The sequence below is a fragment of the Geotrypetes seraphini genome, chromosome 3 (genome assembly GCF_902459505.1).
Source record: "Geotrypetes seraphini chromosome 3, aGeoSer1.1, whole genome shotgun sequence".
Classification (NCBI taxonomy): Eukaryota; Metazoa; Chordata; class Amphibia; order Gymnophiona; family Dermophiidae; genus Geotrypetes; species Geotrypetes seraphini.
Window position 1 is genome coordinate 10,922,462 of NC_047086.1, and position 27,079 is coordinate 10,949,540.

Consider the following 27,079-nt stretch of genomic DNA (forward strand, 5'->3'; position numbering starts at 1 on the left):
GTTTTATTTATTGTTTTTGTAAAACAAAAATCAAAACACCCCAAAAACTTATTTTCAGTAGATCCACTATCCTTTATGGTTTTACACTGTACAGCTTTAGTGATGTATGTGTGCAACAGAAGATTTATATACCTGTGGCTGCCCTTAGGCACATGGAGAGCCAGCTGCTTCCCCATGCCTGTACTGTAGAGCACTGCAGCGGATGATAAAAAGCATGTAATTAAAATGGACATGCTGGCTGCCTCGTTAAGGCAGATGCCTTAGGTACCTGCCTGCTCTGTCTGCTGGTAAATTTGCCCCTGTGATGGATCTGGGTGCAGGAAATTGACTGCTGCTGTACAATCAGGAGCTATTACATTTGGTGCCTTCTGTCCCGCCAATACCTTTCAGTTCTAGGCGGTTTACAAAAGAATTGGCCTGGGCTTTCCCAGGGAGATTATAAGGTTGATAGTTGAAAAATGCATTAGGATCTGAAGGGAAGAGAGAGGTTTGGAAAGGGAGGGGGGGGGGTGCATTGAGATGCTTGTAGACACTAAGAGGGGCGTAATAAAAAAAACGGCCTAAGTCAGCACTTGGACGTCCAAATAAACTTTCTGGTCATTCAGCAGCACTTCTAAACTGCTGTGTGTCCAGAGCTCAAAGGGGCGTGTTGGGAGGTGTGTTAAGGGCGGGAATCGGGCAGTTTGATTTGTTGAGTAGGCAGCCTGCTCAACCAGTCAGACTGCATCAAACAAGAAGCAGGGCTCTTGGGCTGGGGATTCTCTGAAACCTGAATTTGATTGGCTAAGCAGCATCTGCCTGTTGCCTGGCTCAACCAATCAAATTCAGAGCAGTGCCCTCAAGGCCTTTAGGGGGTGGAGTAAATCCCCTGAAGGCCCGACCGCACTCCACTGTTAATGGCCCATTAGCCAATTTCGCTGTGCACGCCTCTCAGGAACACATCCAAATGTGGTCACCATATATAGAATCTGGAGGGGCTAATGGTCAAATGTGGGCTGTGACTGTAGAGATCAGGTGGCTTTTGGGCAGATTGGCTGGACCATGAAGGTCTTTATCTGCCATCATTTACTATGTTACTATGAGCCCTGGTATGTGGCTCCCGGGCAAGGAGTTTCTGGGCTGAGTGTCAATAAAGGACAGATAATGGAGGAGAAAAAGCACCCAGTCATTGCAAATAAGGACCTTCGGTGATGTGGTCCAGTAGGCAGCACAACAGTGTGGTAAGGCAGTGGTCAGAGCCTGAGAGACGCTAGTGTGTACGGGGACAGGCATAATCGGCAGAGACTCTGTGCAGATCCATGATGAGTCTTGATCTAGAGCAGGTATGTCCAGCCTTTTTCTATCGGGAGCCATAGTTTATATTTAGAAACATTTGGAGAGCTAAAACATGCACCATTGTGTTTTGTCACGTGTTTAGTCAAATAGCGATAAAATGCAAAGGTGCATTGTCGCCTCCCCAGCCTTCACCCAGTCTCTCTCATGTAAACCCCACCCCCCAGTCTTCACCTGGTCTCGTTTCCCTCACCTGGCTTCAGCTAAAGGAGCAGCAGCAGAATTCCTGCTTCCCCACCGCGACACAGCTCTCCGTAAGCTTGAGCCTCATGGGTTGGTCTCATGATTTGGAATCCTTGCAAAACTTGAAACCACAAAACCAACCCAAACTTCCAGTACCACGTGGCTCAAACTTGCAAAAAGTCGAGTAATGGTGGGAGAGCAGGAATCCTGCTGCAAAGGACCACAAGAATTGCCAAACTTCCAAGAGCCAGATAAAAGCTTGCAGGCCTTAGGTTGGACAAGCCTTATCTAGAATATTGTGTTGAGTACTGGATGATATTTCAGAGAGAGCCTGGAGAGGACCAAGAATAATGATGTGGAATTTACAACAAAACCACATGAGATGAGAAGACGGGGGTGTGGGGAAATCAATTAAATATTTGAAAGGTACTAATAATTCACATGAAGATGCCAAACTAGACGTCATGATATGAAACTCTAAGGCGGCAGATTCAGGAACCTCAGAAAATATTTTTTCATGGAAAGAACGATGGATTGTTGGAATGATTTCCTAAAGAAAACAATGTAGGCAAAAATGGTAATAAAATTCAAAAAAACATGGGATAAATACAGAGAAGGGAAAGGGTTCAAAGGCCACGAAAAGGACATAAGGTTAAGGGGCTGTTGGGGTTATCATAATATTTGGTAAAACTCAATAATCTGACTGTTATTTGCCAACTGGAGGCCAAAACCTCTCCAGTTATCTGTCATATATGCCCCCTCCCCCTTTTTACAAAACCATAGTGCGGTTTTTAGCACCAGATGCGGCGGAAACAGCTCCGATGCTCATAGAATTCCTATGAGCCAGGGCTCCCCAATTGTGGAATTCCTCACCAATTTATTTAAGGGAAGAACGAAATATTGAAAGATTTAAGAGCAAGTTAAAAGGCTTTCTTTTTAAAGATGCTTTTGACTGCTAGACACCGCAAATTAGGACCACACACATCAGTTTAGACTCCTGATCCCGCTCAACCCTGCTGAAGACTTCTGATTTCTTTAAAACCCTTCCTTTTGTGGTTTCCCTTAATTGTCTCATTTTCTTTCAATTATTGGATTTCTATCCCTGCCTTCCTTATTGGTTCTGTCTGTCCGGTAAGTCATGTTTTTAGAATATGAATTTTGTTCCCCTCTAAGTTTTTATAAATTGTTTTAGAATTGTGCATCGCCTTGAATTTATGATTAGGCGATAAATCAAATTTTTTAAATAAACTTGAAACTTGACTGTTACCGTCGCATCCATTGCTAAAAACAGTGCTACGGTTTTGTAAAAGAAGGGGATGGACTTTTAAAACAGAGAATGGTGATGTTTCTGGAATCTGGTGGAGTAAAGGACCGAAGGCAACATGGATTCACTAGAGGTAGGTGTTGTCAGACAAATCTGATCAATTTCTTTGACTGGGTGACCAGAGAATTGGATAGAGGATGTGCGCTAGATGTGGTGTATTTAGATTTTAGCAAAGCCTAATCTAATCTAATGCTTGACTTTATATACCGAGTCATCATTCGAGGAAAGCTCGACTCGGTTTACAATAGTTAAGTTATCAGATAAAAAAAACCCCAGAAAAGACTAAGTTTGGTAAAGTAAATTTCAAAGTGTTTAGCAAATAAAGTAGTTTTTAAGCATTTGCAAAAGGTTGAAGTGAGCCGGAACTACTTTGACTGTGCTCCACACAGACGTCCAATAAATAAACTGAGTGCCCTCGGGATGGGTCCCAAAGTGACAGGTTGGGTCAAGAACTGGTTGAGTGGAAGGCAACAGAGGGTCATGATCAATGGAGATTGCTCCAAGGAAAGGGACGTTACCAATGGTGTGCCTCAAGGGTTGGTGCTTGGGCCTGTTCTTTTTAACATTTTTGTAAGTGATATTGCTGAAGGGTTGTCAGGTAAGATTTGTCTCATTGCATATGATACCAAAATCTGCTACAGAGTAGACACCCCTGATGGTGTGGATAACATGAGGAAGGACCTAGCAAAGTTTGAAGAATGATTTGAAATTTTGACAGCTAAGATTTCATGTTAAGAAATACAAGACCATGCATTTGGGATACAAAAACTGAAGGGAATGATACTGGGTTTTTTTTTTTTTGGGGGGGGGATGTGTGAAGAACTTTTGTGCATGAAGGAGCGGGACTTGGGTGTGATAGTATGAGATGATCTAAAGGAAGTCAAACAAGCGGAAAAGGTGATGGCAAAAGCTAAAAGGATACTAGGGAGAGGTATGGCCAGTAGGAAAAAGGAGGTATTGATGCCCCAGACCTCATTTAGAATATTGTGTACAATTCTGGAGACCGCACTTTCAAAAGTATATAAAGTCAGCCCTCAGGAAGGATACTAAAGTAGTCGGTGGTCTTTGTTATAAGATATATGGGAAAAGACTTAAAGATCTCAATATGTATACTCTGGAGGAGAGGGGAGATATGATAGAGACGTTTAAATACCTACGTGGCGTAAATGCACATGAGTTGAGTCTCTTTTATTTGAAAGGAAGCTCCGGAATGAGAGGGAACAGGATGAAGTTAAGAGGTGAAAGGCTCAGCAGTAATCTAAAGAAATATTTTTTTACAGAAAGGGTGGTAGATGCATGGAATGGTCTCCCGGTAGAGATGGTGGAGACAGAGACTGTGTGTGAATTCAAGAAAGCATGGGACACGCGTGTGGAATCTCTTAGGGAGAGGAGGAAATAGTGGATGGCGTGAATGGGCCATTTGACCTTATCATCTGCCATCATGTGTGTGTGTGTATTATAAAGTGTTCCTCCAGTCGTTCGCGGTTGATGGTTCGTGGTCCCGGTCATTTGCGGTATTTTCCAACCGCGAACCGTCGACAAGGAGAGGGCAGCGGGAGAGAGCAGCCAGAGCGCCGCGAGTGCAGGTAATCACTTGCAGTACGCTCCGACCGTCTCTTTGACACGCAGCTCCTGATTGGATAAGGCCCAACTTAGTGCAGGAAGAGGCGGTCGGAGCGTACCACGAGTGATTTCCTGCACTCGCGGCGCTCTGGCTGCTCTCCTGCTGCCCTCTTGCGGCTCCCCCATGAAAAACTGTATTCATGGTTTTTTGAGATTCGCAGGGGTTCCTGGAACGGAACCCCCATGAATATCAGGGGAGTACTGTATTATTGAATTTAATTGTATGTTTTTATTTTTGGTTATTTTAAATTGTTGTTTTTTTTATAGTTCTTTGTTCAGGAGATTAAGCAGGCTATAAATCCTGGCATTAAATTAAAATAAAAGATGTCAGGACCAGTTCAAAATCCTCTTTTCTGCAGAACCGAGGCAGCAGCGAGACCTCTGTGCTGTACTTGCTGTGTGTGATCGAATCTGACGTAGTCACTCTTGTTCAGTGGTCTCAAACTCAAACTCTTTGCAGGGCCACATTTTGGATTTGTAAGTACTTGGAGAAAAAATAGTTAAAGTCTTATTAAAGAAATGACAATTTTGCATGAGGTAAAGCTCTTTATGGTTTACAAATCTTTCCTTTTGGCTAAGTCTTAATAATAATATTGTCATTTATAGCTAAAGAGACATATGATCAAGAAACTGTTTTGTTTTACTTTTGTGATTATGATAATCATATCGAGGGCCTCAAAAAAGGACCTGGCAGTCCGCGAGTTTGAGACCATTGATCTAGTTAATTCTCAGCTTCTTGATGTGAACTTGAGCCATGATGGGTGAAGAGTCGTTCTTGCAAAGCTGTACTACAGAAGGCTCATTTTTAGAAAGGTCATCTAGGTCAGTGGTTCCCAACCCTGTCCTGGGGGATCCCCAGCCAGTCGGATTTTCAACATATCCCTAATGAATATGCATGAGAGATTTGCATACCTATCACTTCCAAATCTTTCTCATGCATATTCATTAACCTAAGTTCAAAGCTTCGGGATTTACAATTTAATTAAATAGCTACCAATTTGATTAATTAGACAAGAATAAGCTATTGACTGTTACTGAAAAGTTACTTTTAATAAATCATCAATCTACTTCAGCCCTAATATTTCAAATACATATTCATTAGGGATATCTGAAAACCTGACTAGCTGGGGGTCCCCAGGACAGGGTTGGGAACCACTGACCTAGACAGTTGCGTAGTACGGGTGAGCGTCGCACGGGACGGTGGTGTCTCTCTCCCACCCTCTTCCCTGCCGCACGTGTGCCCCCTTCCCTTGCCCCATATCATTTTAACTTCTCCAGCATGAGCAGCATGCCCACGTCTGTGTCGGCTCACCCTTTGACGGTACTTCTTAGGTACTTCCTAGGTTCCTGGAAGTGATGTCAGTGGGAGCGATGATACCAATGCCAGCAGCAATCTCACGCCAGAGAAGTAAAAAAGGGATGGGGGAAGGCAAGGGGTGCATGTGCGTGGCAAGAAGAGGAGGAGGGGTATCGCGTTCTTAGTAAGACAGCCCCCGGAGCAGACTGCCCCCATCCACAGCATCTAGGTAGGCAGCATTTTGGGCTATTTTATAAAGACCCATAGGGGCCTGTGTAGCTTTATAAAATGCTCAGATTAAGCAAAAACTATTGGTACAATGAACCCGCTTATACACATAGACGTGCTTAGGAGTAGCTATAAATGTTTGCACATAGTACTTCTATAGGTTCATATTTCAGAAACATGAGGGCAGTGGCATAGCGAGAGGGGGAGGGGGAATGGCATAGTGAAGGAGGTTAGCACACAGGGTGGTGGCGCCATCTAGGTCGGGGCGCCATCACCTCGCCTCCTCTCCTCTCCGCCCACCCACCCACCTACATCTTCAAATGTTTGCCTGCAGCAAACAGCATCTCTATCCTGCTGTTTGTGACCAGGAAGTGATGTCAGAGGGAGAGTGGAGGATGCCATGAGCAATAGCTTAGAGATCCTGTTCAATATGTTTGTGAGTAACATTGCTGAAGGGTTAGAAGGAAAAGTGTGCCTTTTTGCAGATGATACCAAGATTTGTAACAGAGTAGATACCGAAGAGGGAGTGGAAAATATGAAAAAGGATCTGCAAAAGTTAGAGGAATGGTCTAATACCTGGCAACTAAAATTCAATGCAAAGAAATGCAGAGTAATGCATTTGGGGATTAATAATAGGAAGGAACCGTATATGCTGGGAGGAGAGAAGCTGATATGCACGGACGGGAAAGGGACCTTGGGGTGATAGTGTCCGAAGATCTAAAGGTGAAAAAATAGTGTGACAAGGTAGTGGCTGCTGCCAGAAGAATGCTGGGCTGTATAAAGAGAGGTGTAACTAGTAGAAGAAAGAAGGTGTTGATGCCCCTGTACAGGTCATTGGTGAGACCCCACTTGGAGTATTGTGTTCAGTTTTGGAGACCGTATCTGGTGAAGGACATAAGAAGACTTGAAAGAGGTCCAGAGGAGGGTGACGAAAATGATAGGAGGTTTGTGCCAAAAGACGTATGAGGAGAGACTGGAAGCCCTGAATATGTATACCCTAGAGGAAAGGAGAGACAGGGGAGATATGATTCAGATGTTCAAATACTTGAAGGGTATTAACGTAGAACAAAATCTTTCCCAGAGAAAGGAAAATGGTAAAACCAGAGGACATAATTTGAGGTTGAGGGGTGGTAGAATCAGGGGCAATGTTAGGAAATTCTACTTTACGGAGAGGGTAGTGGATGCCTGGAATGTGCTCCCGAGAGAGGTGGTGGAGAGTAAAACTGTGACTGAGTTCAAAGAAGCGTGGGATGAACACAGAGGATCTAGAATCAGAAAATAATATTAAATATTGAACTAAGGCCAGTATTGGGCAGACTTGCATGGTCTGTTTCTGTATATGGCTGTTTAGGGGAGGTTGGGTTGTGGAGGGCTTCAATGGCTGGGAGGGTTTAGATGGGATGGAGTAGGTTTTAACGGAGATTTCGGCAGTTGGAACCCAAGCACAGTACCGGGTAGAGCTTTGGATTCTTGGCCAGAAATAACTAAGAAGAAAAAAATTTAAATTGAATCAGGTTGGGCCGTCATCTACTATGTAGACGCAACTCACTGCCAATGATTATTTGAAGAGGTATGCTGGGGGGGCTTGTGGCAGGGAAGGAAGTGTGTGGGGGGGATAGAGGCTGGGGGGGGGGGGAAGGCTCACACAGTGTGGTGATGCCGGGCACCACTGCCAGGGTGCCTCCTTCCCTTGCTACACCGCTGCATGAGGGTAATATTCAGTCACTGCCAGATAAATTAGACTCAGATACTCAGTGCTGACATGTAGCCAGATGCCGGCATTGAATATCCAGGTCTAGGACCTTTTTGCTGATCTGTGAACTGGATAATTATCACTGACCATCAGCAGTGCCCAAGTAACTCCCATCTCCAGCTTATCTCCATCCCCAGTTGGCCCTGGCACTAGCCGGATATTACCACAGGGGTCAGACAGCATTATCTGGTTCTGTGCTGTTGAATATCTTGTCGGGTTGTGGTCAGCACTAGTTAACCAAACAGGCTCTCTCCCACCTGTTAACTAATGCTGAATATTGCTCCCTATAGGGCATAAATTTCAATTCTGTCGACTCTCTGCCCAAACTCTTCCAAATGCACCTAAGTCACTAAACCTACTTTTAGTGGACCTTCATAAAAGGGGCATTAGGGCACAGATTTTCCCTTTACCATCCCATCATCAATCTATTTTTCCAATTTCCTTTATTTTCCCTTTCACTCTCCAGTCTGTATAGAAACCCATTTTCAAGACCACTTTTCTTCCCTACAATATGAATATCTTTTGAACGGCATTCAAAAATGACTACCCTATTCGTGGCCATGATCATCGACTCAGTCCTCGGGCACCCCTTGGTATGCAAATCTCTCTCTTGCATATTCATTGTGGACAATCTGGAAACCCAACTAGCTGGTTGTACCCGAGGATTGGTTGAGAAGCACTAGTTTCATCACCCAGCTACCTGCCGCCCTATTCTCATTCCTGAGTTGATGACCTCTACATTTGTGCTAATAACGATCAACTTATCCCCTCCTACATTCCAAGTCCTGACTCCCAATCCCTTTCCTCACCTCCTGCCCTCTGCATCCACAGTAATAACCATCGCGTGCCCTGCTGTGATTACTCTTCCTTCTCTACCTTACTCCCACAGTAATAACTATTAACTCACCTGTCCTGTCATTCCTCGACCTATGCCCTCTGCATTTATGCTAATAATCATCTTCACCCGTTGTCATTCCTCATCCTATATCTTCTCCAGTGGCATAGTTAAGGGGAGGGACAGCCCCGGGCACTATGTTCACGAGCAGCACCCCAACACCCCGCTCCTTGTACTTCTTTACATGTTTGCCAGTGCGAGCGTCATCTTCCACTCGCTGCTCACGCCAGCACCAGCTCCCTTCTGATGTCACTTCCTGGTTGCGGGACCAGGATGTGATGTCAGAAGGGAGCCGAGACCAGCACAAGCAGCAGGCGGTGGGTGGGAGGGGCGCTCAAGCAGTGGGGAAGAGTTTGGGGGTGTGGTTCGGTGATGCCAGGTGCCACCTGCCCAGGGCGTTAACCTCCTTTGCGACACCACTGCCTCTCTCCCTCTCTCTCCTGTATACAAGCATCATGTTCTGAATGGCTTATGGTCTGGTTTATTGACTTACAGTAGATACCACTTATGCCTAATGGGGGCTACCATAAGTAGAGAATGACACGGGGACAAATTTGTCCTTGTCCCCGTGGGAACTCAATTTTTCCCCCCCCCCCATCCCCGTGAGTTTTGTCGCTACCCCTGTGCCATTCCTGTAAGCTCTGCCTTAACCACACAAGCTTCAAACATGTATGATTTTAAAGCATTTGAGGCTTGTGCAGATGAGGATGGAGCTTGCAGGAATGGGGCAGGGACAGGAAAAGAACTCGTCAGGATGGGAAAAAGAGTCCCCACGGGGACAGGAAAAAATTTGTCCCTGTGTCATTCTCTAACCACAAGTGTGATGGTTTCCATGACAACTCAAGCCCTAAGTGCCCCTGATCAGCCCATGTTAATAGAGGGTTGAGTAACTTGCCCAAGACCACAGAAGGTTGCTGTAGGATTTGAACCTGCTTATAGTCATTGGCGTTCTAGAATGTTACACATTTTAACAATGGAAAGTCTGCAATTATCAGAATGGGCCACTAGACAGGGAAGACAATTTTTTATCATTTGGCAACCTTACTTAGATATATTAATACCACACACTTGCAGTCGCATATTATTTAATATGTAATAACAGTTCTAAAGTGGGGGAAAAAGTGAGGGAATTGGGTATATTTACTTTTAGTGATAATTTTTATTATATGTTAACTCTGTAGATTTTGGTTTTCTTCTTGTATTTGAAATGATTTTTTTACTATTTTGTTTGTATTTGGGAAGCAGAGCTGAGATTGTGACATCATAAAGCCTCATTCCACCAATGCCTCATCAGTGATATCACAATGGCTTGATTGTCCTTTTTACAGAGATGTCGGTTTCTAGAGACATTTCTTTTTCTTTAGGGAGAGGAGTACCATTAGGACAGCTTATTTTACTGTTAACCCCAGTTATTAGTATCTAGGTCTACTTCATAAAACAGGATCCAGTGCTAACATAGCAGATCGTGGTAAAATGACATGTCATATCAGTAGCCCATGTTAATAAGCTCCTTCCATAGTGTGGAGATTGTGATATCATAATGCCTAAGAGCCAATCTCATCCATTTGTGAATCTGCAATTCCCACCCCCTGCTACTGTAACCTTTTCCTCCCATCGTCCTATCTTCTACTCATTGACGTGATGTAACTACTGCTTCCCATACTTCATTATAGGCCTCTTAACTTGTAAATCGCCTTGAACCTGTAGTGGGTAAGTGCGATACAGAAATTCAGATTACCGTATTTTTCGCTCCATAAGATGCACTTTTTTTCCACCCAAAAGTGGGTGGAAATCTCGGTGCGTCTTATGAAGTGAAGGTACAAATTTTGTTACCCTCCCCCCATACCATTGTAAAACCCACCCGCCGCTGCACCAGCTTTTTAAACCCACCCGCCCGCTGCCGCCGCACCTGTCCCAGCCTACCACTAGACCACCAGAGGGAGGACAGGGCACACCATTTGGTTCAGATTTTTTTTTCTTGGTTTTTCCTCCTCTAGAAGTGGGTGCGTCTTATGGTCAGGTGCGTCTTATGGAGCGAAAAATATGGTAGATTAACTTAATTGTGTTATACTTGGCTCACTTTTATTACATATAGCATTCACTCTGAATTCTAGAAACATTTCTCTTTTTTTAATTAAGGGGGAAGTTATCAGAATGGACTTTGGTTAAGATGTTATTTGACTGTTAACCCTAGGCCATTTTGCATAAAATGGGACCTATGCTAAAATTAGAGAAGAAACAAGTGGGAAAATAGAGAGGTTTCCGTTCTATCAATATAAACAAAGGACTCAACGCTGCAGGCGTTTCAGAAAAGAAACCTGTATTTTCTTCAGGAGTCTGTGACTTCTCTGCAGATTTTTCCAGTAAACCAATGTAGTTGGGTTTCTTAAGTCTGTTTTGAAAAAAATGCATACTCAAGACAATGGCATAGCGAGGGTAAGTGGAGCCCTCTTCTCTGACCCCCCCCACTCCCTCCTGAACCCCCTGCCATGTGCATGCCCCATTCCTTTACCCTGCCATACCTTTTTCATTTTCCAGGTGAGAACAGCACAAACTTACTGCCCGCTTCTTATCAGCTATCCCTCTGACATCACTTCCTAGGCATGGGGCCTGGACGTGACATCAGAGAGAGGCAAATTCGTAATGCTGCTCACGCAGGAAAAATTGAACAGGTACGAGGGAAGGGGTGTGCGGTAGGAGAAAGAAGGGGGGGTTTGGGAAGAAGTGGGGGGAGAAGAAGACAGGTGACCATGACATTTACAAAGACCATGCTCAGGGATGACCTCCCCAACTACACCAGTGACTCAAGAAAAAAATGTATACTCAAGATGAGATTAAAAAGAAAACAAAGCAACCAAAATGTTTTGCCGGCTCTTGCAAAAAACAAAAGAACAGACTGTGGAAAGTATCTTGATGAGGCGTTTATTATTGGTACAAGTAGAAAAAGAATAATGTCCACTTGATGAATAACTGACGTATGGAGTAATACGGACCCTACACGGTCTGTGTTTCAGCAGAAAGCCTTCTTCAGGGGTCCAGGTCAGTATTCACTCATTGGTATAAAAAAAGAATAAAATAAATAAATAAAACTTTGTCTGTGGAGACTCTGAAATAAATTGGACATTATTCTTTTTCTACTTGTACCTATAAATTATAATAAACGCCTCATCAAGATTATTGCTTTCTACAGTCTGTTCTTTTGTCTTTTGCAAGAGCCGGCAAAACATTTTGGTTGCTTTGTTTTCTGTTTAATCTCATCTTGAGTATACATTTTTGTCAAAAAGGACTTTAGAAACCCGACTACATTGGTTTATTTATTATTATTTATTTAAAAATTTATACACCGCAAAGAACTATGCAGTCAACATGCTGGTTACATACATAATATAGTGATCGCCCTTTAGTCGCATAGATGTGGACAAACATCTTAGCAATTAAAAGTTAAAACCCAAATATTCATTAGCATTGTATCTTACAGGAAGAACAGAAATAGCAACATTTTCATAGGAATGCATTAACAAAGAGTTACGTTTTCAACATTTTCTCAAAATTAATCTTTCCAACACAAAAACGCAGTTTACTGGAAAAATTTCCAGCAGAGTAGTCACAGACTCCAGAAGAAGGTACAGGTTTCTGTACCGAAACGCCTGCAGTGTATTGATTGAACTGAATCCCCGTTTTTAATAAAAGTTTGGGCTTTGGAAACATCTCTGTTTTCCCACTTGTTTCTTCTCCGATCTACGTTTCCGTGGCAACATCGTGTTTCTTCATGTGCTTCCAATTTTACCCATGCTAAAATAGCAGACGTTAGTGGTCAAATAGCATGTCTTAATGGTAGACCTTGTTGATAACGTTCCCCCATTGCATCTCATTCTGTCTTTCTCCTCTGATACAACATGTGCTGGGGCAGAGGCAGCAGAACGTTCTTCTGGTTGGAGGTTTTGTTGCTAATATTGTTTAGTCAAAATATTAATGGGGTTCTGGCCCAGCCCACACCGCTACCTATGGTTGGGGATACCTGCAAACAGGAAAGGGAGTGCTTAGTACATATCCCAGCTTTTGCAAAAATTAACTACACGATACAGACCCTGTTCTGCTTGCGTTACCAACATTCTGAACCCCTAAGATTCTAAATCCAGATCTTTTATACCAGGCTTGATCAAGGGGTAGCCCCTTGTCATGAATCTTTCTACCTCTTTGAAAGTACACATTGTCAACCACCTTTGTAACTCCACGGCTATCTCCTTCCTGAGTCAGCTTTTCCTCTTTTCCAAACTGCATAGAACCACAAGGCTTATGCGATATATCAATAAAAATTTATGTTATGTTATAAGTGCAGTCTTTGACGGATGAAAGGGTCCAGTTTTTCAGGATAAGCCTAATTAATATTAACGAGAGAAATCTGCATGCAAATCTTTCTCATGCGCATTCATGAGGGACATCCTGAAAATCTGGCCTTTTTGCAGCCCTCAAAGACGGAACTTGGACAAGTCTGTTCTTTGCCTACTAATAATAGCAATGCTTTGTTCCCATATGTCTATGTTTTTAGTTGAGCTGAAATTCCATGACATTCATTAGTCAAGCATACTCAAGCTGCTTCTCTCAACTCAAAGGGCAAGCAGCTCGCAGAAAAGAATTAATTGTAGGGCACTGAGCTGAAGAGCAGTCCTGTCCCTGAGAAGCCTCTAATCTATTCTCCCTTCACCTAAGGCAAATTGTAGAAATATAGGTCAACAAATGTGCCGTAGGCGACATCTTTTTATTGTCCAACTTCAACATTTCACTGACTTTTGAGTTATGCCTTTCCTCAGGTCAGTGCTCTTCTCATAAGTTGATCAAAAATATACGAAGTGAATTATCATGAGAACCACTCTATTTTCTTCCAGTCAACTGGAAGATGACTAAAGAGCACTTGCCCACACGGACATTACGGAGATTAATTGTAAAGGCTACTGGTCACCAAGGAAAACAAAAATCCTAAAAAGTAACAAAAATCCCAGATATAAAAAAAGACATAAATTTGCAGTCAGTTTCCTCCAATGGCTTCCTACACTCTTTATTTTCATTATCGATGCTTTGGTTCCAGAGCAGGGAGTGGTCATTTTTTTGTGGCATGATAGCTGTAAACCCTTCTATTGAAACAGCACTTGGTAAAAGCTATCTAACATGATAGGATCATTTAGCCTATGGCAATCTGCCTGCATTGTCCTCTACATACATTGCTCTAGATTTTGTCATGTAGGGGGTAACTTTCAAAATGCAGTAGGCAGGTGCATTGTCTATGACAAGGGTTGCAACCTGCAGCTCTTCTCCCATTTATAGATAGGCCCTCCAGACCTACTGTAGTACCTGGTGGTCCAGTGGAAGTCTTTGTGGCAGGAGCACAGCCCTATCACTCCTGCCTCCTTGCAGCTGTCTTCTAAAATGGCTGTCGTGACTTCTTGCGGCACCTCACGGTACTACAGGATATGCAGCAAGTAGCTGCAAAAGATCACAGCAGCCATTTTAGAAAACAGATACAAGGAGGCACAAAGACCCCCACTGGACCACTAGATAATTGTGGGGGTTCCCTAAACATGGCAGAGTGGAGGGGGTGGGGGCATTGGTGGGTTGAGCTGCCATGAAAGGGCCATGCACCAAAGCACCCCCCAACCCCTCACTGGACCTGGTATCTAGGTAGGCCCTTGGGAGGAGGGGGAATCATGGAGTTGGGGGGAGATCAAAGGGTCGACACCTGGCTATGGGTTGGGAAGGAGGGGGATGGACAGGGGAGGGAGTGAGGAATGAGAGGTGCAGAAACCTGTGAGGGGCTGGAGGAGAGAAAGATGGGAGAGAAGCTAGATCCTGGGGAGGGAAGAGAGAGCGACAGACCTGGAATATCTCAAACCTCTTTCTCTACCCATTGCAGCTCTTTGTAAATCTTGGGTAAAACATTTAGGATAAAATGGCTCTTTGCTTTAAAAAGGTTTTTGACCCCTGATCTGTTGGTACGTTTATCAGTGGATTTTGCACCAGTCCTAAAAGGCAAAGTAGGCCTGTACTTTTTCCAGTGGATACCAACCAAGGAAAAGGTTATCTGCAGATATCTACAATAGTGTTTTCTGTGGGTTCTCTTTTTGGCCAAGACAAGGGAAGTTTTGAAAATACAAAGCTACCTGTGCTGCTGTACCCCCTGAGCTAAGCCCACCCTTGGGAACACCTCTGTAAAAACACATCCCTGTGGAACAAGGCACATTCTTGTACTTTCATGCAGGGGACTCAATTTTCAGACAGGGAAATGGATTTTGAAAATTGCCACACCAGCAACAATCTTCTCCAAGATCTTCTCTGATCTGCGCTAGAAAGTTCCAATTAATATGGGGGGAGGGAGTGAGACTATGGCACTACAACTATGTTAGCAGACTAGGCATGGTCTAAAAGCTTTCTTCCCCATTCTGTTTCCATAGACCTTTGCAAACTGTCACTTTATTGCAAAAAAAACCAACAAAAAACAAAAACCAACCCACAAAAAAATCAAAAACAAAAAAATATACTGTAAAGATCAGTGGGAGATGGAGGGAGGGAGGAAAAGGACATTCAAATCAGAGAATGGCATATAAAGGATGCAAAACAATGTGTGATCTAAGCAATCAAATGAACGTTTTTCAGACAGCATTTGAATGCTAAACAGAAATAAATGTATCTTTATAATTTAAATGAACTATATAACTTCCCACCCTTCCCCCACCCCCTCCCCACAACGTGCAATTCACTGTGCTAAAGCAACGATCAAAGACTTGCTTTGGAAGTATCATATCATTCTTACAAGTAGTTCGCAGTTATTCTTGAAGGTTAGCCTTGAAGTTTCCTTAGCATAGTGCTGCTGGGGGAAAGTGTCACCATGTCCATCTTCATCGCTAGCCTACAGGGAAATATAATGGCCTAATTTAGGGACTTAACAAATAACGGAAGGAGAAAAGAATATCAAAAGAATAATTAAAAATAAAAAAGCTAAAAAAATGCATAACACCTCAATTTATCCCAAACAAAAAGACGGGAATCCAGCCCACAGACATTGTTACAACATAAATATCTCTATCTCTCTATATACTGTATAGTCATATAAAAAAATTAGGACACCCCCATGAAATATTCAGTTCTTTCTTAAGAAATGTTCACATATCGATGTCAAATCTTTTTTTTATTTATTTATCTCTGGAAAACAAAGTGATGTAATTGCAGGTAAACAACAAAACTTTTCATTGATTTACTCATGAAACAAAAGATATCCACAAAAATGTGTATTCTAACTGAAGAATAAATTAGGACACCCCCCACATATCCTCCCACTTAAAGTGGCTCAAATCACACACAGGTGTATCACATCAGGTGCACATCATTACTCAGCATTTTGAAGGAGGTCTGCCCTACTTAAACCTCAGACATTTAATTTGGTGTGCTCATGACTGCTGCAGTGAGAGTGAACACCATGATGAGATCAAAAGAGCTGTCTGAGGCCTTCAGAAAGGAAGATTGTAGTAGCTTATAAAGTCTAGTAAGGGATTTAAAAAGATCTTGAAAGAATTTGACATTAGCCATTCCACAGTCCAGAAAACAGTGTACAAGTGGAGGACTTTCCAAACAACTGCCAACATGCCCAAGTCTGGCCTTCATGCAAGTTGACCCCCAGAGCAGACCACAAGATGCTAAAAAGAAGTCTCCAAAATCCCTAAAATGTTATCATGGGACCTACAGTAGGCTCTTCTTACAGTAGATGTGAAATTGCATGCCTCTACAATCAGAAAGAGACTGCACAAATTTAACTTGCATGGGAGGTGTGCAAGGAGGAAACCTTTGCTCTCTAAGAGAAACATCAAGGCCAGACTGAAGTTTGGCAGAGAGAACGTAGACATACACCAGGACTTCTGGAATAATGTTCTATGGACAGATGAGTCTAAAATTGAATTATTTGGACATCAGAAAAGAGGACATGTTTGGCGTACACCAAATACAGCATTCCAGGAAAAGAACCTCATGTGAAGCATGGAGGTGGAAGTGTCATGGTTTGGAGATACTTTACTGCAGCAGGACCTGGCCAGCTCACCATCATAGAATCCACCATCATAGAATTCTACTGTGTATCAGAGGGTGTTTGAGGAACATGTGAGACCATCTGTAAGAAAATTAAAGCTGAAGCGAAACCGGACCCTGCAACACAATGACCCAAAACATACCGTATATCCACCAATGACTGGCTGAAAACTAAGAAATGGAGAGTCCTGGGGTGGCCGAGTCAAAGCCCTGATCTTAATCCCATGAGATACTGTGGGGTGATTTGAAACTGGCTGTACATGCAAGAAACCCCTCAAACATCTCTCCGCTGAAAGAATTCTGCATTGAGGAGTGGGCCAAACTTTCCTCAAACCAATGTCAGAGACTTGTAGATGGCTACAAGAAGTGTCTCACTGCAGTTACTTCAGCCAAAGAGGGTAACACTAGCTATTAGGGTGTCCTAATTTGTTCCTCAGTTAGAATACACATTTTTATGGATATTTTTGTTTCATGAGTAAATCAAGGAAAAGTTCTGTTGTTTACCTGTAATTACATCACTTTCTTTTCCATAGATAAATAAAAATAGATTTTACATCGATATGTGACTTAAAAAACTGAATATTTCATGGGGTGTCCTAATTTTTTCACATGACTATATTTCAAATGTTTAAAAGCACAGGCAGTGATGTTTGGGAGTCTTGGGACTCTAGGTTACATTGTACACTATATTTTATGCACCTTGTGCAAAATTCAATCTGACTTAAATTTATTTTTATATTTGTTTATATAGTTATAAGTATATGTATATTTTTTCTTTGTCTTAAAACAGTCAACCACAATCCACAGAGACATATTGAGGCTGTTAACGAGAAAGCACTTCAAGATTCAAATTTGGGTCTGTCCCCTTTCATCGGCGGGACAACCTGTGGGCTACAGCTCTTGGCACACGTCTTTCTTTCAGCGCCTTTAACTGGCTGTGTCTTTAACCAAAGCTGTCCTCTTCTCTGCTCAATCCCACCCTCCTTTACAAAGCTGCGCTATTGGCTACTGCTGCATAAATCGCTCCAACATCCATAGGGAATTCATGGACGTTGGAGTGTTTGCCGCACGGAAGTCACTAGCGTGGCTTTGTAAAAGAAGCCCAAATGCACTTTGTTAATACAACTAGAAGGATTCCCATTCCCTTTTACACATTTTTAAATATACTGATATATTTAAAAATCTAAGACTGTGATGCAGTTGCATTAAACATTGGTCCCTGAAACAAACATAGACAAAAAGTATATATAAAAGTAAAAAGATGCATGAAATTATAATGGTTATTTTGATCTGTGCTGTTAATTAGAAAAGCCTGAAATATTAAATGGAGACATTAAATCGATTTGTGGCGATACTCATTTCCAGGAGTTCCTGCCTATCATGCGTGTGTGCCGTGGCTCAGAGCAAAAGAAGAAAGGGGTGGAAAGGAGAGGCATCAGCCATACACACATTGTAGCACTCATTTGTGTATCATTTGCACTCTCTTCTGCTGTCATCTCAGCTACCCCTGGTTCATTCTCTCTCACACAGCCTGCTGAACCTCGCAGCTGCATCTCTCTTTATGTATGGTTCCCATGTAATTATGTAGATTTCATTTTAAGCTGCTTTAAAAAAAAAATGATGAGGTTCTGGCCTGCTGCCAGCTCTTTTGCATAAGCCCCAGTGAACTAGCGAATGAAAAAAATAAAACCCCAATGAAAATCCAGCCCTGACCTTGGCATACTTCACAGCAGACTGATACACTTGCTGCCTTTCTCTTTAAATAAACCAGTCCCATCTTTGTGGGTGGTGGCACAAAATTTCAGCTGGTAACTGTATTACGTCCAGGTCCATGGCTAACCCAGAAATCTAGTACCCCAGCACCGATTACCCCATTAGATTCATCCAGGCCTGAGGAGAGGGGGGTGCAGCCGGTAATGAAGCTCAAGGGGGCCCAATGAAACCCAAGAAACATCACGATTGTTAGAAATAAATAATAATATACACACATACATGTGTTTAGAATTTTGTACAAGGTCCCACACACCTTCTTTGTACCGAGGCCCGGATTTTCTCCCGGTGGCCCTGGATTCATCCCAAGGCAGTCAGCGGCTTTACAACTGCTGACCACCAAATGCCTTGATTTTAGAATAGAGAACACTGAGTTAATAAATAAAGCCCTTCTTTGCACCTAAGGGTTAAGGTGACCTTTAACTAGTGAGCACCTACAGATATTAATGTGAATTAAATGCCATGTGGCCCATAGGTATCACATAGAACACACAGGGATCAATATGCAAAGCGATTCAATGGGTGTCCCGTCGCCTAAGTGAGGATATCCAGTGACACTTAACCAAAGAGTGCAACTGAATATCCCTGCAGATCACCCAACTATTAAGTGGGCAGGTCAGGGAGTGGCACTGGGAAGGAGCCCCAAGTTATGTGGGTGTCGGCATTATTCAGTGCCGGCATCCGCAAAGCCAAGCAGCCTAGTTTAAAACAGCTCAAAAGCTGAATATCAGGCCGGCACCCACAAAATTTCCCTCCTGCCCTCAACAATGCTTCTTTCCCTCCTCACTCCCCCAGGCCATGGTAAGAAACCTCCCACTCCCAGGGAAAGGCCCTCACCCCCAAGCCATCCAGGTAGGCCCTTCTGATTCTTCCTGTATCCCAGGTGGTCCAGCAGGGAAATTGAGGAAAGAATCATGGCCTCCTCACTCCTACCCCTTGCAGCGTCTGTTCAAAATGGCTGCCCTGACCTCTTGAGGCAGGTCAGAGCCGCCATTTTGGACAGGTGCCACAAGAGGCAAGAATGAAGGGGCTATACTCCTACCCCCAACAACCCACTGGACCACCAGAGATATCCCTGAGGGGGGGCAGGAGAGGGCTTACCAGATCTGCCCACATACTCAAACTATCTTTCCCCTCGTTAAAAGGTGTCATGTATGCAGGTAAATTAGGGAAATCCCTTTTCTTCAAATTCACTGAACTTTGCAATAACCTCTCTGCCCCGCTGTGGAACCTAGGCTCATTCCAATTATTCCGAAAGCATCTTAAAACCTAAAGCAATCTATTTAAAATGTAAAGCGATCTATTTAAAATGTAAAGCTAGCTATCCTCTTCATAACCTCTAATTTCTTATTATGTCCTTCCTTCATTTATTGAATTACCTGTAAACCGTGTCGAGCTCTGTCTTTAGTTTACTTTGGCTTAGGGGCTCTTTTGATTAAAAAAAAAGTTATGTGGGCCCTGGTTCGATAATCAGCCAGGGCTGCATAGCTTTTATGCAGCCCTGGCTGGATACTGGCTAGGACTGCATTAGTTCTAGTGCCCAGCCTGCCTGAAATTAGGCCCCATTACTCAGTACCGGTGCACAGACATGGCTTAGCACTGAATACTAGGGGGCTAATTTAGCTGGCCATAGTTAGTGTTTAAAAAAAACCCCCAATGACTGACACCAGCTAACTATCGGGGGTGGGGGCATAATTTAGTAAAAGGTCCCCTTAATGACTTTTCCAAGGTCACAAGGCAGCACAGTGGGATTTGAACCCTAGATTTCTTGGTTCTCAGTCCACTGCTCTAACCACTCATCTACTTGTGCATGCAAGTGACCACATTAAGCCACCCGCCCAATGTCCCATAGGAATGTAATCAAGGACGGAAGTATGACAGGGAAGCGATGAAGGGCCAGCTCCGCTCACTCAGAAGAAAACTGAAGATCAGGGAGGTGAAGGTGGCTTTCTCCGAGATCCTCCTGGTACCAAGAGCGGATAGAAAGAGACAAGGGGAATTGCAAGCGATGAGACGATGGTGCGAAGAGGAAGGCTTTGACTTCGTGCGCAACTGGACAGCATTCTGGGGAAAAAGCAAGTACTACAGAAAGGATGGACTACATCTCAACAAGGAAGGAGCAAGAGTATTGGCAGGCAACATGAAGAAGGCCATCGAGAAGGCTTTAAACTACAGGGGAAAGCCAACAGTCGACCACCAGTCGATGGCCCGGGAGACAGGATGCCCCGAAGAAAGAACTACGGACAACTACTCAGATACAGGAGGGGACGACCACAAAGCAAATAAGGGAGACAACGCAAGCAGAAAAGGATACCGTGAAAGAAACAGTAGACTGCTAAGCTTAGAAAGTCAAAGAAGGTAACACAAAGGAAACTCAAACGTATGTATATGAATGCTAGAAGTCTGAGAAATAAAATGGGAGAATTAGAGACAATAGCAAGACATGATGAAATGGAAATCATTGGCATAACAGAAACATGGTGGAATGATGAAAACAAATGGGACACAGTACTACAGGGATACAAACTATACAGAAGAGATAGAGTACGGCAGAAAGATGAAGATATTGCCCTATATGTTCGGGAAGGATTAGAATCTGTTACAGAGGCTATGACGGAAAGGAAAGAGACGCTGGAATCCCTCTGGATCAAGATTCCTAGACATAATGGCGCAGACACAAAAATTGGCCTTTACTATTGACCCCCAGGACAAACAGAGGAGACAGACTCAGAAATGATAGAGGAAATTAAACAAGAATGTAAGACAGGTAATGTAACAATCATGAGAGACTTCAATTTCCCGGGGGATAGACTGGAACCTGGGAACCTCAAACTGCGACAAGGAGGCCAAGTTCCTGGAAGCGCTGTTTCCTGGAACAAATGGTGGGAGAGCCGACGAGAGGAAACGCCACCTTGGACTTGGTCCTAAATGGCATTACAGGACCGACGAAAGAAGTAGAAGTCACAGTCCTGCTGGGGAAGAGCGATTACAACATGATCAACTTTAAACTTGACATCAGGAAAGGGAAACGTACCAAAACCTTAACCACGACCTTAAACTTTAAAAAGGGAAGATACGATAGCATGAGAGCCAAGGTGAAACAACGGCTCAACAAAAAAATAGACAAAGTTAAAACGGTAGATCAGGCATGGTCCCTACTGAAAAATACTATCACAGAAGCACAAAATCTCTATATTCTGCGGATTTCCAAAAAAAGGACAACTAAAGGCAAGGGAGAACCAGCATGGCTTACTGGAGAGGTGAAGGAAGCCATAAAACAAAAGAAGGACTCTTTTAAAAAATGGAAACGCACAAAATCAACTGAAGCTTGGAACAAACACAAAGATGATCAGAAGAAATGTCACAAGGCGGTGAGGGGTGCCAAAAAGGACTATGAGGAGAAAATAGCGCAAGAAGCCAAAAATTTCAAGCCCTTCTTTAGATACGTAAAAGGGAAAACCCCCCGCAAAAGAGGCGGTGGGACCGCTGGATGACCAGGGAAGAAAAGGGTATATCAAGGAAGACAAATCGCAGATAGACTAAATTCCTTCTTTGCGTCTGTCTTTACAAAGGAGGACACCGCAACAATACCAGAAGAAAGTGTTCAAAGGAGTAATAGAGGACAGCCTCACCACAGCAGAAGTGGACTTAGACTAGATATACTACCAGATCGACAAACTTAAAAGTGACAAATCCCTTGGACCGGATGGAATTCACCCAAGAGTCTTAAAAGAACTGAAGGTTGAAATCGGAGAACCATTGCAAAAAGGAACATCAGAAGAACATCTATTCTGGATTTCTGAAGCTGGATATACAGCCTGTATGATATAGGTGTGTGTGCATTTAGTCTGGGCATCTAGAAACAAGGAGGTGGGGTGCCTATGTGCAACAAATAACACCTAGCAGGTGGCCCATGGACTATGAGATGAAAGATAGCACCATTGCAGTCATCCAATACACAGTCTCGGATACCCAGTCCTGAAGTAGTGGAAGAAAAGGTCACTTCAGGTGCTATGAAAAGATCAAGACAGCTGCCAGTGAGATATCATTTCAGACTGGAGCAATTTGTATTATATGCCAGTAGGTTCAACAGCGCCAATTATACACAGGCAAAAAACAAAGCAGGTTTTAGCTAAATTGTACATTGTTCAGTTAGACACTGTTCCTTCTAAGTTGCATGACCACACACCTTTTACAAACATCTGTACAGCAAAAGCTGCAGTGCCTTCCCCACCTCCCTCCCCTCACCATCACTGCTGCTTCTGCAGATCAGTAAGTTAAAGCCTTTGTGGGGGCCAATGTCTGTCAGGATTCCTGCATATGCACCTTCTGGTTCAAGGGCAGAATTGACAGCTGCATATATAAAGGCTTCAACCCCATAAGTAATTTATGCCATTTTGCTGCTGCTAGACAAAGAGGAAGGAGATACCTGATGGAAGGAGTGGGGAGAGATGCCAAATGGAAAGGGGAGATGCTGTATAGAAAGTGGAGGGAGAGAGAAGAGAGGGGGATGCTACTGGTGGAAGGAGGTAGAGGGGAAAAGAAAGGGGGAAGACAGTTATGGAAGGGGAAGAGAGAGGAAGAGAAACAGATGGGGAAAATAAGGGAGACATTGAGAAGGGAGAGAAACTAGATGGAAGAGACGAGAAAGCAAGAGGGCAGATGTTGAAATGGGGAAGAGAAAAAGGGCAAATGTTAAATGGAAGAGGGGATAGAAAGAGGGCAGATGTTGGAAAGAAAAAGGATAGAGTTAGTGAAAGACTGGAAGTGGAATGGGAAAGCCAGAGTGAGGGAAATAGATGCAAAGTTGTAGGTAGACAGTACAAAAAAATGAAAATTAAGAATAAACGAAATCTGGACAGAGGCAAAACAATAAATTGCTGAAAGGAAAAGGAGGTGAGAGAAAAATGACAAATGACCAGGAAAACCTGGAAAGAATGTTAAGAGCTAAATATCGCAAATCCCATAGGCAGTGGAATGCTGTTTGGTTTGGAGGGGCCCAGGAGCTCCACTCTAGTCCATCACCAGCTCCAAACTCCACCCCCTAACTACTCCTGGCGTTGTGCTTTAAATCTTTGGAGCAGTCACCATGCAGTATCAATGAGAATGCCTGCCCCCAGAAGTAGAATAAAGGGTTCCAGGGCAGGCCGGCTCATTGACACTACGCGGCAGCTGCCCTGAAGATTTAAAGTACAACATTTGGAAAAGGGTGGGAGGGAGGGCACCAACTGACGACCGCTAATTTTGGGGGACACCATGGTCCCTGTGGTCTCCCCCATTCCGACGCCTATGGCAAATCCTATTTTATACGTATGGGCCACATGGAACTTAGTTCATGCTAAAGTTTGTTAATGTGCAATAAGTTTTAGTAAAGAGCCTGTAAGAGAAATTGGAAGAAAGCAGAAACCAGAGACTGGGACCAACACAAAATACAAAGTAAATAGCCAGACAAAAAAGATAGAAAAAAAGAATTTTATTTTAAGTTTAAGATAAAGTAATGTAGTAGTTGTGTTAATAAATGTTACTATATATAAATAGAAAATTGAAATAAAGTGACATATTTTTGTCTGTTTGAGACTAAAACCACCGTTAACAGCAGAGGATCTAAGGAAGAGGCTGGGACGTTTGACTTCTCTGGTAAATAAATTAATGGAAATATTTTTAAAACAAATAGCCAAATATTTGAGATCCAGTGGAGTGAAAGTGGTGCAGTGGTTAAAGCTACAGCCTCAGCACTCTGAGGTTGTGGGTTCAAATCCCTCGCTGCTCCTTGTGACCCTGGGCAAGTCACTTAATCCCCCATTGCCCCAGGTACATTAGATAGATTGTGAGCCCACAGGGACAGACAGGGAAAATGCTTGAGTACCTGAATAAATTCATGTAAACCGTTCTGAGCTCCCCTTATCTGGAGTGCCCCAGGGAGCCTTACTATCATCACTCCTCTTCAACCTCTATGTCAAACCAGTACTGGACATAGCAGAAAACACCAAATCAGAATCCAATCTTTCGCAGACGACTTACAACTCTACCTCCCAGTAGGCCAACACCGAGACACACAAATCAAAAATCTCCAGTCCTGCTTAACTGAAATAAAGACTTGGATGACTGGGAACAAGTTACAGTTAAATGAGTCCAAGACAGAACTTCTTTCGATCCACAAAGACCTTTGCATATACCCCCGCCCGTCCTTTTCCTGGGGCACAAACACCCTTACACCCAAGGATAACGTCCACAGCCTAGGAGTAACTCTCGACTCAAACTTATCAATGACAGATCATGTATCCAAACTAGTATCTTCCTCCTTCTACTACCTCCGCCAGCTAAAAATCATACCTGCATACTTCTCAGAACCCAAATTCGCCCAACTACTGTACGCTTTTGTACTATCCCGCTTAGAGTATTGTAACACTCTACTAGTGGGCCTGCCTACCAAAATTCTCCCCCGTCTCCAAAGGGTACAAAATGCTGTAATCCGCCTCCCGAAAAACCTTGGCATTCACGATCACGTTACCCCTGCATTAGCTTCCATGCGCTGGCTGCCCATTCAACAAAGCTGTGCCTTAAGGCCCTGGTCCTCACTTTCAAAACCATCCACGAAACGATTCCGCACTACATGCCAACTAAACTAGAAATCTACTTCCCAAAGCGACCACTGAGGTCCCAAGGAGAAAAATGACTGACCATACCTCCTGGCCACTCCCTCAAAACCGAAACAGTCCACAAACGCTCCTACTCACATTTAATACCCAGACTATGGCACACCATCCCCCCAATCTGTTAGAACACTAGATGGACTCTGGAGCTTCAGGAAGACCATGAAAAGATTCCTCTTCACAAACCCAGCGCCTTAAGGATGTACACCCAGAAATGCCATTCAGAGTCAACGCACCTGCGCCACCTACTCTCACCAGATGCTGGTTAATATATATGTTTTATTGTCTTGTCTATATTGTAAATTATATCATCTCTGTCCTGTCTGGATTATATTGTGGATGTACTTTGTAACCCGTTCTGGGCTAAATAATTGAGCAAATATAGTATAGAAAATTGATTAAGTGAAAAGTTTCAGCCTCTGATAACCAGAGCTGGTAATGTGATGTCATAATGCCTCATTCCACCAATAAGAGCCAACCTCATCAGTGATGTCACAATGGCTTGATTGTCCTTTACTTGGCTCACTTTTTCTGAATTTTGATTTCTAGAGTGGTGCAGTATGGGTTCAAACCCACGCTGCTCCTCGTGACCCTGGGCAAGTCACTTAATCCCCCCATTGCCTCAGGTACATTAGATAGATTGTGAGCCCACCGGGACAGACAGGGAAAAATGCTTCAGTTACTGAATAAATTCATGTAAACTGTTCTGAGTTCCCCTGGGAGAACAGTATAGAAAATTGAGCAAATAAATTATAGGGCTTGAAGCAACCACATTTCACTAGAAACAGGTCTTGCCAGAGAAATCTGATTAAATTCTTTGACTAGATGACCAGAGAGGAGTATCGAGGGGGAGTGCTAGATGTGTGTTCAGATTTTACCAAAGTCTTTGACTCGGTTCTGCATAAATGCCAGGTTACCTAAAGGAATTGAAAACTTATTTATTTGTACAAGCATTTTATTAAGAGTGAAATGTTCCGAGAGACTTCTGTACTTAATTGAAAGAGGGAGGGATGGTTGATTTTGCCCTTTGGTCATGCATGTCCAGGGTGGGTGGGTTGGAAAATATTTTGTTAAATTTTTTAATTTGAGTGTAATTTTTTAATATGAGTATGGGGGGGTGATATATCTATTTGTCATAGATTAAGATTTGATTGTAATGGGGGATGTCATGGATGTCAGGGGGAGGGGTGTAGGGCCCTGTTACTCAACTGATCCCGGCAGGGGGAATCACCATCAGCTGAGCCACCAGGAATCCCCTGAAACTGGCTCTGCTGATGGCTTCTGCCGCGATCAGATAAGGTAGTTGGTGGGTACGTCTACAAAACTTGATTTTATACATTTTTTTGAAAATGAGCCAAAATATCTGGCTCATTTTCAAAATTAACACATAGACGTTTGGCAGCTTTGAAAATGGACATTTTTCCTGCCGGGTTTGTGGACGTTTTACACAAAACATCCTACCTCAGACTTAGGCACATTTTCGATTAGGCCTCAACTGGAAAGAGCAGGGTATAAAGTGTCATAAATAAATAAGATGTAATCTCTTTTTTTTTTTTTTTGGAGACATTATGTTCCCTTCACTCATGTCTCCCTTTGTAAATCCACAGCAGGGAATTCTGAGCTTTTCATGTTTACAACAGGTTCTTGAAACAAAATAAACTCGGATATGTGAAAACTCAATAATGTTCCAAAACACACTTTCATAAGAAAGATACAAAAAATGTCATATACAATGTAGACAGTGCTGCTTTGGTTTAAATGGGATGTGTTTCAAAAAATGGAGGAAAAGCCTCAGACTGAAGCCCTCCCACCACCACAATGGTGGTCCAAGGTGGTTGGGTGATAACCTCACTGGCAAAAAACCTCCATTGCACTCCCTAAGTATAAAAACCTTAAGGAAGGCTGTCTATGATAAGTTCAAAGTTTCTTTCTTCTATCAATTTGCTTAGAC

The 27,079-nt window shown here is 43.1% G+C and overlaps 1 protein-coding gene across 4 annotated transcripts in view; it reads right to left on the minus strand.

Moving 5' to 3' along the window:
- Positions 1–27,079, minus strand: part of SOBP (sine oculis binding protein homolog) — a 321,828-nt gene that overhangs the window by 86,444 nt on the left and 208,305 nt on the right. For 3 of the 4 annotated variants that reach the window (XM_033938323.1, XM_033938321.1, XM_033938322.1), the window contains exon 5: positions 15,441–15,536. The exons of the other annotated variant lie outside the window; for it this stretch is intronic. In XM_033938323.1, coding sequence (XP_033794214.1) covers positions 15,441–15,536 — 96 coding nt within the window. The remainder of the gene's footprint in view (positions 1–15,440; positions 15,537–27,079) is intronic. 4 annotated transcript variants of the gene reach the window in all.